At 52.0% G+C, this 11,529-nt stretch overlaps 1 protein-coding gene across 4 annotated transcripts in view; it reads left to right on the forward strand.

Annotated features, from left to right (window-relative positions):
• Positions 1–9,057, forward strand: part of LARP4B (La ribonucleoprotein 4B) — a 94,329-nt gene extending 85,272 nt beyond the window's left edge. For all 4 annotated transcript variants that reach the window (XM_072825982.1, XM_072825980.1, XM_072825981.1 and 1 more), the window contains 4 exons: positions 1,754–1,918; positions 4,174–4,298; positions 4,390–4,498; positions 5,615–9,057. In XM_072825982.1, coding sequence (XP_072682083.1) covers positions 1,754–1,918; positions 4,174–4,298; positions 4,390–4,498; positions 5,615–5,887 — 672 coding nt within the window. In that variant the 3' untranslated portion in view covers positions 5,888–9,057. The remainder of the gene's footprint in view (positions 1–1,753; positions 1,919–4,173; positions 4,299–4,389; positions 4,499–5,614) is intronic.
• Positions 9,058–11,529: the final 2,472 nt, after the last annotated feature.

Consider the following 11,529-nt stretch of genomic DNA (forward strand, 5'->3'; position numbering starts at 1 on the left):
CTTTCCATTACTTCATTTTCTAGGTCACAGATTTGTTCCTCTGCTTCTTCCAGCCTGGTGTTCATTGCATCAAGCCCATTTCCAATCATGTTTATTGTGCTCATCATCCCTGATCAGTTGTTGATTGTTGTTCTTTCATCTCTGCAATAAGGGTCTCACTGTTCTTTTCTCAAGCCCAGTGAGTGTCCTTATGGTCGTTACTTTTAAATTCTCTTTCAAGCATATTACTTAAATCTGTTTTGCTCAGGTCTCTGGCTATGGCCTTACCTTGTTATGTCATTTGGGATGAATTTCCCAGAGAGACCATGGGATTTTTGTCAGTGTGGGTCCCTTTTCACTCTTTGACCTGCTGTCTCTTGAGTTCTACAGATTTTCTCCAGATTCTGCCTCTATAGGGAATATCCTGTTGGTGTCAGTTGCTGTGCAGTGTTGGTCCCGTCCAGCTAAGCAAGCCCCACGAAAGCCTTGTTTCCAGAAGAGCCCACATTCAACAGACAGTGTCTGCATTCCACCTAAACTCCTTTTCCCCTTCTGTTCCTTATCTTCTTCAGCCGAGGAATTGGACATTCAAAATAGGACTCTAGCCTGTTGAAGCAAGTTGGTTTGATAATTTTTCAATAAAAAGACATCATTGCCTTTCTCTTGGGATCTTGGGTTTATAAATTACTCTTGGATATCATTATGAAGAAAAGAAACTCAAGGAATCTGATAAAAATCTGTTATGAAATACCATGGTTTTACATAGTGATTTTAAAGTGTAAAGTGGGGATCCCTGGGTGGCTCAGCGGTTGAGTGCCTGCCTTCAGTCCAGGGCATGATCCTGGAGTCCGGGGATCGAGTCCCATGTCGGGCTCCCTGCGTGGAGCCTGCTTCTCCCTCTGCCTGTGTCTCTGCCTCTCTCTGTCTCTCTAATGAGTAAATAAATAAAATCTTTTAAAAAAATAATAAAGTGTAAAGTGTTTGAATAAATTAGGTTTCAGATAACGGAAGCCCCTTCCCCCTTGTTAAACCATTTTTTTTTTTTTTAAAGATTTATTTATTCATAGACACAGAGAGAGGCAGAGACACAGGCAGAGGGAGAAGCAGGCTCCATGCAGGGACCCCGACATGGGACTCGATCCCGGGTCTCCAGGATCACACCCCAGGCTGCAGGCAGTGCCAAACCGCTGTGCCACCAGGGCTGCCCTAAACCATTTTTTAATGGAAATCTTTGTAAAAATTTCTTATGTAAGTTTCAGAGAGTTCAGAGTGGCTTTTTTTTTTTTTTTTTTTTAAATAAGTTGGATGACAAGCACTTCTGTAGTAATACAAGCATTGTCTGGAGATGAGGACAATCAGGGTCTCAACTCAGGCTATCGTGATGTTCAGGTGGTGGGGCTGAGTCTGCCTCCCTCACTTGTCATCCACCATCTCTGTGCTGTGTTCAGCTGCACACCTGTGTCCCCCAGTCTGTGTCGGCGGACCGTGGATGGAGAACTGGGCAGTCTTGGCATTGCAGAGGTATCTCTGTGTAGCCGGCAGCAGCCTCACAGGGGTTCGGCTTTACAGCTGTGCTCCTGATGGATACAGCTGCCTAATCAATGACCTTTGCTTAAATGCCGGAGTGTTGTGGTGGTTGGGAGCCCTCTCTGTGGTTTCACTCAGATGTAGAAATCAGAAGCCTAGAGAACGGATTGTTTGCCTTATGCTGCCGCTGTGTCTTCGTATGTTATGGTCTGTGCTTCTGCAACGTGACACTGTTTTTCTCTTTCAGAGGAGTCAAACTCAGTCTCCAACGCCACCAAAGCCCCCGTCCCCCAGCTTCGAATTAGGACTGTCCAACTTCCCTCCATTGCCTGGGGCAGCAGGCCACCTGAAGACAGAGGATCTGTTTGAAAACAGGCTATCTAGCTTGTTAATAGGGTCCTCAAAAGAAAGGGTAAGATCCATACCACTGATGCTTGCTTAGTGTTGAGTTTGTGCTGGGCTCTCTGCCACACTCTTCACACAGGCAGTCTTTGTATGCAGAAGAGCTTTAGGAGGGTGAGCGGTCCAGAGGCCATGTGGATTGGGTGTGGGACGGTCACACACTCAGACTGCACTTTGTTGTTATTAAGGTCCTGCCTTTATTTTACAAGTCCGCAAAATAAAACAGAAATCTCAGTTACAGCAGAAGTGATACAATTTTTAAGTGCTCTGCTCCACAAGAAGCCTAGAAACCTCTTACTGTAATACTGCTTGGTGGCTTTGGTCAGCTCTGCAACCATGCTAGTTGCTCTCACTCCTCTGACCCACCACAGCCCCAAGCATCAAGTGAGCTGCAGAAGCCGGAGAGTCCAATCATACCGTGCCCCTTCTGGGTTCTGCAATAGGGAACAAGGCACTGAGGTCTGTGCAGCTGCTGGGACTGATGGATGGCGCCCGACCGAGCTCTCGCCAGGCATGCGAGTTGCCATGGTAACCTGTGTCCTTGTGTGAGATCTCTGCCTGGCTCCACACCACAGTCGCTGCCCCCCCCCCCCCCCCCCCCGCCAGAAGGCCCCTGGATTGGGGCAGACCCACCTTGCAGCCGCAGCCAGACCATATACACTTACAGAGCCCCTATGAAGCCCCTCTGTCACCAGGCCAGGGCTCGGGGGACGTAGGAAGCCGCAAGATCCATCCTTGTCATGCTGCTGCATGGTTACCACTCCCACTGTTAACGGTTGAGGCAGAGTGGACTCCAAGAATCGGTGTTGCACTAACCGTCACACACTACTTTGGGCATGTCATGGGCATTACTTTAAGTCTTAAACTTTCAGACAACAGTGTCTGGGTCACAAGTGCCTTCCCCAGGGATGTCCACGTCAGGGTGGTTGAGGGACTTTGAAGTCCAGGGTCCTGCCTGGCCTCTGGTTCACTCCCTTAGGTGGCGGGCACTGGAGGACAGGCTAACCTCCATCCCACTTCAAAACCAGCAACTAAAATTTTTTACATTGTGAGTCTCCGTGTGTAGTTTGTTTTGTTTTTCAAGAATAGCTACTTTTAAAAAGTCTGCACCAAATTCCACAGCCAGGGGAAAAAGTCTCTGTCACAGCTCTCAGTGGAGCCCCTGCAACAGCTTTTTCTGTTGCCTTGCTGCTCGAGTGTGGGAGCTGGCGGGGAGGGCCTTCACAGCTTGTCCTTAGGGGCTGTGCGCTGGGTCCCAGCCTGGCCGCCGTCTGCACTCCAGGCACATCAAGACCATACCTGGAGTAAATGAACCTTTATTTATTTATTTTGTTTGTTTGTTTGTTTGTTTTTTTTAAATGAACCTTTAAAGGAGGTGTTTCCCACTCCCACATTCCTACCAGCCTGGGCTCCTTTAGCTCAAACGTGAACCTGTGCAGGGTCTGGTTCTCTGGCAGGGCCGCAGTGCCGTCCCGTCCATCCGCTTCCTCTAGATGCTTTCGGTTCAGCCAGTTCTGAACCTCTGATCTGCTCTGACAGTAGAATTGTAGGAACACGTTCTTTGTGCCCTGAATCTCCTGTCCAGTGGCATGTTGGTCATGCAGCATGAGGAAGACTGCCCTGCTGAACTGCCGCTGTGCAGGGGGCAGTGGCTGCAGGAAGAGCATCTGGTGATACGTCTTTGCCCTATGATCACCCACAAGTTTATATACGTGTTCCAAGCTTCGTTTTCCTCAGCTGTGAAATTAGGCATTCACACACCTGCCAGCCTCCACGAGGCACCCAGATTTATGTCTGGATTGAAGCGTAGATCTGTTTGGTTTTAGGTACAAGAAGGAGCCACAGAGAATTAGGTTGGAGACTCCACATTTAACATTTAACCTCCTTGAAGGTTCATTGTGTGCCAGGCTGTGCTAGGCCCTGGGGTGTCAGGAATAAGATGCCTTTGATACTTACTGTGCAGAGAAAACAAGCTTGTGGACAGTTGTTGAAGGGAAGCTTGGGGTGGGACGGGGGGTGAGTCTCAGAAGCGATGAGGTGTTGGCCGGCATGGGCTCTATGTCCGCACGCTGCCAGGTGGCAGTGTTTTCCAGCTGCTCCCATTGGTGGAAGCGGAGCTGGGAGCCCTGGCCTGGTGCCCCCCCGGGCCCCCAGGAGGGAGGAGGGAAGCCACCTTGTCGTTCACATTGGGACCTGTTGGTGTGTGATTGGAAGTCTCATGGCTGCTTTTTGTCCTATTTAAACTGTCATTCCCCTGGTTTTCAGAGTCTGAACGCGGACGCAGGCACGAACACACTCCCCGCAGTGACCCCCAGAGAGCCTTTGGTGCCGGCCCCCTGTGCTGTGTCTGCAGCCTACGGGCGCTCCCCTTCCCCCGCCTGTCTGCCTGAGTAAGTACCTCCTGCTGCTGGGCCTCCGTGTGGTCACACCACTGTTGCTGGTCGTGCACGGAGATTCATACCTGGGGTGACATTTTTACAGGGATCCCAAGGTGGTGGAGAAGCAGAGAGAAGCTTCGAGTGTGGACAGACTTCCTTCTGCCCTAACTACAACAGCGAGTAAATCGGTGCAGGTGAACGGCGCTGCCACGGTACGTGTCCCGGACACCTTTGCCGCCCGTGGGCGAGGGGCTCGGTGTGGGGAGGAGCCATAGTTCCTTTGCTGGGGCAGCTTGCTGTCAGTGAAGTCTGGTCGATGGGATGTTTACGTGTGGAGGTGCTGTGCCTTTGGTGCCGAGCACCTGGAGCATTGGCTGCTGGCCTCCCATGAGTGTCCGGGTCAATTCTCGTGGCCGCCACCCCGGGCTCTTCTTATTTGACTGCTGGTTGAGCAAGATTGTCTTTTGAAGTCTCGAGACTGCAGCCCTGTGTTCCCTGTGGGTTCCGAGCACACAGGCCCTGCCCACCTCCTCCCCACAGGCGGCTCCGTCCTGGTCCCAGCCCCCTCCTCCCCCTTGCTGGACCTGGCCTCATCGATTCTGATCCTCTTGTCCTCAGTTGGATCTGGGGTGAACTTCTGTCGTTAGATTCGGGAGTTAAACCCTGTCAGCAAGGCTGCATCTTTAAAAGAAGCGTTTTTCTAGGTCACAGTTACTGTTAGTAAGTGGCCTACGGAGGCGAAACAGTCTTCAGTTTCTCTTCTGTTGTTTGGCCTTCAAGCTTCCACTTACCTGAAAAATTAACTTTTAAAAAAAAGTTTTTAACTCTGCCTGTACCTGTCCTGAATCCACACCGCCAGCCTCTGGTGGTTTGAAATGGGCACAAACGTTCCTGGGAGCTCCTTGGTAAGAGGTGGGGGGCCTGTGCCATGGGAAGTGGGGGTGTTTGCAAGGACATGTGGGCGGAGGAGGTAGATGCTGCTCCTGGCTCTCTCCAGGGGCACCTTTCCTCACACCTTTTCGGCTTCCGTGTGGCTCAAGAGTGCACAGAGGTCGGCACTGTATGTCTCAGGACCTTTTCTGGTTTTACTTATTTTTACAAGATCTTTCTAGAGTGTCGTGGGGCGGGCGGGGGGGACACGTTGTGCTGCAGGGGAAACACAAGTTGCTGAAATTTATGAACTTTTACAAGTGATGACAGCACTCTTGAATGTGAAATTGAGCTACCACTGAAAACTTTGTTCACTTTTAGCTAAAGAGAACTTTATTTTCGCATGTTTGGAGACGTCCCTTTGTGCACATAATCCCAGCATTGTGTCTGTTTCCCAGGAATTGCGAAAACCCAGCTACGCGGAGATTTGTCAGAGGACGAGTAGAGAGCCTCCGTCTTCCCCATTGCAGCTCCCAAAAGAACAAAAGCCAAATGCTGTCGGTTGTGGGAAAGAAGAAAAGAAGCTCGCCGAGAGAGAGCCCCCTGCCCCCAAGTCCAACCCGGGACCACCCAAAGACCAGAGGAGGCCGCCAGGCCGCCGGCCCTCGCCTCCGGCCACCGGAAAGCGTCCGCACAGAGAACAGAGCACCCCTCCCAAGTCCCCTCAGTGAGCGCCGAGGGCTGGGAGGGCTGTGAGGAGCCGGGGTCGCCACATCTAAGCACTGTCCCACTCGGGGCCGAGAGTGAGCCGCTGGTTAGGGGCTTGCAGCGTAGACGAGGCCGGTGAGGTGCCTGCAAGTGGTTTTTCTTCCATGAGTCGGATTTTCCCCCCTCTTGAAAAAAAGTCTATTTTTCAGGATTTAATTAATATAAACCTTATTTTAGGTTGGTGCTTAACTGGAGGTGATGCATAAGTCTGATTTTTTTCAGGATAGAAAATGCATTTATCCTAACAAATTGATATTTTTATTAAGCCTCCACGTGGCTATGAATGCAAGCTATATATAGTGAGTTTTTCTAAATTAAGCGGAACTATGCTACTTCATTTTTAAAAATAACTGGTTAGCAAGTGCATTTCTCTGAGATGTCCAGACCGATGGGTGGGCTGAGGACACCTGGGATCGAGGCTGGAGGCGACACGGTCAGTGTGGCCTGGAGAAGGGGTGGGGTCAGGTCATGCCCTCGCTGGCATGGGAGTTGTGCTTCATGCAGAATCTTATTAGCAAGTGACGCTAGTGTTTTTGTTTTTGTTTTTGTTTTTGTTTTAAAAAAAGTATAGCCCATTTTTGATCTACTGGGCAAGATGCACCCAAGAGAGCCCTGAAACCTTGAGTTTTGATGTGCTGCAAGCAAGTAACCAGCCTCTCACTCCCGTCTCAAGTGGCTGTTGTGTAAGATAGAGTCAAAGCACATTGTGAATAGAACTTAAATGAAAACATAAACCTGGTTGCCCACTGACGTGTCACCGCGAAAATGTACCTTGATGTTGTCTTGCTCCTGCGAGCTGGCGGGGAGGGCGTGGGGGCCAGCGTAGCTCCGCATCTGCCCCCGTCATCCAGCTCCCCGGGCGCCTTCCCTAGCTGCGCGTCGTCGGCACACGGTGGAAGTGGTACCTCAGTCGTGAGAGCGCAGTGTCTGCGGTGCCCCTGGTGGCGAGGCCGACAGTTCCCTCCAGGACGAGGCTCTCGCTGGTTCCCTTCTGGAAGTGCTGCCCTCTGAAGAACACGCATGCACTAAAGCTAGCAGTTTATAATAAAGTTAAATATAAATTATTTTGTTTTAAAATGCCTAAATTTTTTCTTTAAGTATTCTGAGCAGCAGACATTAAACTATTTCCTGCTAAATGTAACCATACAGTTGATTCCACAAAATGTTATTTAACAAGACTGAGGGTTTTTTTTAAAAAATTATTTCCATCCAATATTTAAAGACTTGAATTTAATTTAAACTTGAAAATGACTTTGCCTTAACTTTTGTATAAGACAGCTTAGAGTTGGTGGAGACCGGCCCCCGGGTTGGCGCGAGTGGGTCACAGAGCTGCTCAGTGTCGTGGGGCTGCCGCCGCGGTGTCGCCAAGTGAGCGTTCTGTAGCGCAGGACCTGGCAGTGGTGTCTGTAATATACCCTGAAGATCTTCAACAGTTGACCTTTTTCAGATTGTTGAGAAATCCTGTAAATGCAAATAGTCGATACTGTATTAAATATGTGCACTTGGGAGTGTGTGCTTTGCTTGTACAGTTGTAAATAATCAGAACATATTAAAAAGGTACCCTAAAGAGAAAAATCTGATAAAAATTATTGATATATTATAAATGTTGCTATTGAGCTGGATGTAGATAAACTAAATGTTGTGGTTTGAATATTATTTTAATTTGTTGAGGTGTTTTTCTTTTTCTCTGATGCTGGTGTGTTGGACTGGTTCTGCCTCTTTGCTGCTGCAGAAGGGAAATGGAAAGTCCTAGTAAAGCCTTCTGACGTTTTCATGCTCTTCTCACAAGTCTGTAAATATGTACTAATCATAGCTAATGTGAAAGCGTAATGTAGGAAGCAGAAACTGGCAGGAGCTTCAGGAGAAAGTGAAAGATAATCTACTTAAAATCATAAATAGCTACGCAAGGTTTGCCCTGCCAGAGGAAAACCCACCCTGGTGTGCTTGACCATCTCCGTCAGAGAAGCTGCCAGTACTCAAATATCTAGAACTACACAGTGCTAGTGTTTTACAGAAGCCTGTAAAAGGAGCGTGGGGATGTATTTTTTTGTAGTTGAGGGATTGGTGACTTATTAAAATCAGGAATAATTGACCTCTTACCCCCGGCTCATGAGTACTGACTGCGGGAAGAGCTGCGCAGGCGGGCCCCAGGCGTCCTTACTGTGGATGCCCCGGGGACGCCCTGTGTAGCTGGGACCCCGGTGTTCAGGCACGACAGATCCTTCACCCTGGCAGCGGGGTGTGTGCTCGAGCTCGCTGCAGCAGGCCGAGGGGCTCCTCTGTGACCGTGCCAACGCAAGCCCGTGCACGCTGCCTCTGCTGGGATTTTTATGCCACCCTTTTTAATTAAGCAAAGATGATATGTCAAATAGCTATATAATGTCCAAAAAACCACCTTTCTGAGATCACGGTGAGATTTTCCCACTCACAAAAGAGAACGGGAGCCAGCACGGAGGAGGCTGGGACGCAGCACGTAGATGGTGGCTCTGGCTCGAGGCTCTTGTCCGTTCTTAGAAACATTAACTCTCTCCTTTCCCAGCAGCGTCTCCGGGTGTAGAATCAGAGATGCAGCCATCACAAATGACATTTTAACCTGTAAAGTTGTGTGAGGATGCTTATAATTTGGAAATAGAGGGATGAGAATCTGGCCCCATTTCACCAGACATGAATTTCGAGTAGAGTAGTTGGCTTTTCAGAGTTGGTGTCCTGATGTTGCCGGCCCGGCCCACCTGTCCCCGCATCACTGATTGTCACTAGCGGGCAGCAGAAGACGTTTCGCGTTGCTGTGTCAGCCAGGGTCACGCAGTTCACGTTGGAAAGCTGGTTCAGTAGGTCCCGAGGGCGGCCGGTGAGCTGCGGCGGGGGGCTCGTGCGCTTCGCGGCCTGGCACCCGGAGTGCAGCAGACAATCCGAGTCAGAAGCAGAGCCAGCAGCCGCCAGTCCGCGGAGCGGGATGGAATACGGAAGCTTTCTCGAGGGCCTTTGTTTTTGTTCTTCTTTTCATTGAGACTGGAATCAAGCTTACGTGTAAACTATTGATAATTTAAGTTTCCTTTTGTGTCATTCAGTGTAAAACTGTCTAATTTGAAAAAAAATGTAGGTTATGAAAAATAAAGATTTAGGCACTGTTCAATTTTTCTTTTGACTTTTTTAATTAAACATTTCTTCAAGAATACATCTTTAAAAAAAAAAAAACGATTCTTGTCTCTTCCCATCAGTGTACATGAGAATGGAGCATGGTTTACCTCCGGCTGGTGTTTGGATTTTCGAGGCTTGTGGCACACTCTGAGCGCCTGCAGCGTGGGGGTCCCCGCTCGGCATTGCGGTCTCAGGCACTCGGGGGAGCACTCAGTCACTGACTCCAAGATTTACCACAGAGACCAGTCTCTCCCTACATCGGGATCTTCTCGTGTCTTGCGAGACGTTCCCGTAGTCACTAGGTGACAGGTCCTTGTGGTTTTCAGACGAGACGCGAGCCTCAGGACCCAAGTGTCGAGCCCCCCGTAGACGCTGGTGCTGCCGGCGGGTGAACACATCGGGGCTCTCCGTGGGGCACGTGGCTGCCTGGACGTAACTGCCTGGTCTCCCTTGTCTGCGGACTGCCTGTTCATTTCCCTTTCCCATTTTCTCTACGGGGTTACCTTTTTTCTTGCCAACGTGGTGTTCTCGATCTGTTCCAGCCACTAACGCTTTACCTGTGATGTATGTTACTGGCACCCCCCCCACCTCTACCAGCTGTCTTAACTTTTCTAGAGTGTGTTTTATCTTAAATTTTTTGATGATCATGTAGTAAAATTTATCAATCTTCTCCTTTGTGGTCCTAGCGTCTTGGTCTTGTTTATGAAGTGTTTCCCTATTCTGTAGGCGTTACAGACGATCTGTGTGCGTGTGTGTGCATGCGTGTGCGTGTTCAGTCTCTCCAGAATCGCTGGCCCATATGTGCGCCCGTGCTCTGGGTCACAGCCTAACTCTACTTCGGCCACACAGAGGGGATCTGTACTGTCACTTACTAGATGTCTTCATCGTGTGCTGCCACCCTTGCTACCTGCAGAGTCGCCACAGATGCACGCGTGTTGTCCGGGCGCCCCGTTCATTAGGGTCCCTAATTCTCTTTGCCGACACCACAGGCGTTCCCCTCAACCGTCATCGTGCGTTGCTAGGAATTTCTTTCGTGGAACTGGTCACAGTTGTGATTCTGTGCTCCACGGGGCGGGGAGTAAGCTCATCCCGATCACCCGTGTATCCCCTCTTCTTAGTACACTAACCATGGCGTAGTAGACGCTCAATAAATGTTTATGGAATTGAGAGGAGATGGAGTGTGTATTCTCTTCAGCACAGCGCTGGCCTAGAAAGCTTGGAAGAACGAGGGTGGTGCTTTGCTGTTTCCATGGAACCATCCAGAACCCAGTGCCTGACATGGCCATCCCTCGCCAGGACTGGCCAGCGTAGGCTCGGTTTGGTGGCTCTGCTGACCTCAGCACCACTTGCTCCCAGATGTGTGTGTTCGGGGCGGGGGACCCAGCCCTCACCACCGTGTCTGCTCCCCTGGGCCAACAGGCCAGCCAGGGCCTGTTGGATGGCCATGGGAAGGCGCAAGAGCTGACCCTGGCGTTGCAGCCTCCCTTCCCCCAGGAGACTGAAGTCCACGCCTTTCACGAACGTTAACAATCCTGTGTTTCTCCGAATCCTGAAACAAAAGCAATGGTTGGGACACCCCACTGGCGGGTGGCCTCCCGTTGCAGGGCATGATGCACGGTGGACGCGGCGTCCGGGATCTGCTCTGGCCCACTCGCTGTTCCCAGCCTGCCACCCAGGGACGGGCAGGAGGTAGGGGGCCGTCAGAACAACGGGGCACTGCCACAAGGACCTGCCCGCCCCGGTCCGCGTGGTTGAGGAACCAGAGACACCTGGAGCACCGCCAGCACCCCGGGTGCCCCGCAGGGCCAGGAGCCTGCCTGGGCCGGGTGGCCCTGCCCTGAGCCGAAGCGGACAAGGGGGTGACAGGCAGGGATGGCATCACCAGAGGAGGCGGCTGGAGAGCCGACGGGAGGCAGACAGGCTCCCCCGGCAGGGGCTGGCCACGGTGCAGCGGGGACCCCGGGCCAGGCCCCCCCTAGACCCAAGGTTTGGGCCACGGTGGCCCCTGCCACCCCGGGACGGTCAGGCGAGCGGCTGCCATCCCCCGCGTGCCCCTCCCACAACGTCCTGTGGGAGTCCCGGGGCTGCGAGCACGCGGGGGGGGGGGGGGCTCCTCGGGGGGGGGGCGCGGGAGGAGCGGGGGCGCCACCGGCCATGCAGCCACCTCGGCCTGGAAGAGGCCCTGCTGCTGCCGGCTGGGCTGGGGCCGCCCTGGGGCTCGGCATCCGCGTCAGGGCGCCCGGTCCGTCCTGCTGTCTGACCGGCCACGAGCTCGGGGCACCCGGGTGCTGACCCGCAGGCCAGGAAGCAGGTGGGAGGGGTGCCCGCGGCCGCCAGGCGTCCAGGTGCTTGTGGGGCATGGGCTGTCGAGTCGTGGCGCAGAAGCCGGCTGCCCACTCGGGGTGGGGGCGCCGCAGGTCACGGGTCCTGCAGGTGGCCCGCTGCCTGCTTTGGGTTTCCTCTGCCC

Source organism: Canis lupus, chromosome 5 (genome assembly GCF_048164855.1).
Source record: "Canis lupus baileyi chromosome 5, mCanLup2.hap1, whole genome shotgun sequence".
NCBI lineage: Eukaryota > Metazoa > Chordata > Mammalia > Carnivora > Canidae > Canis > Canis lupus.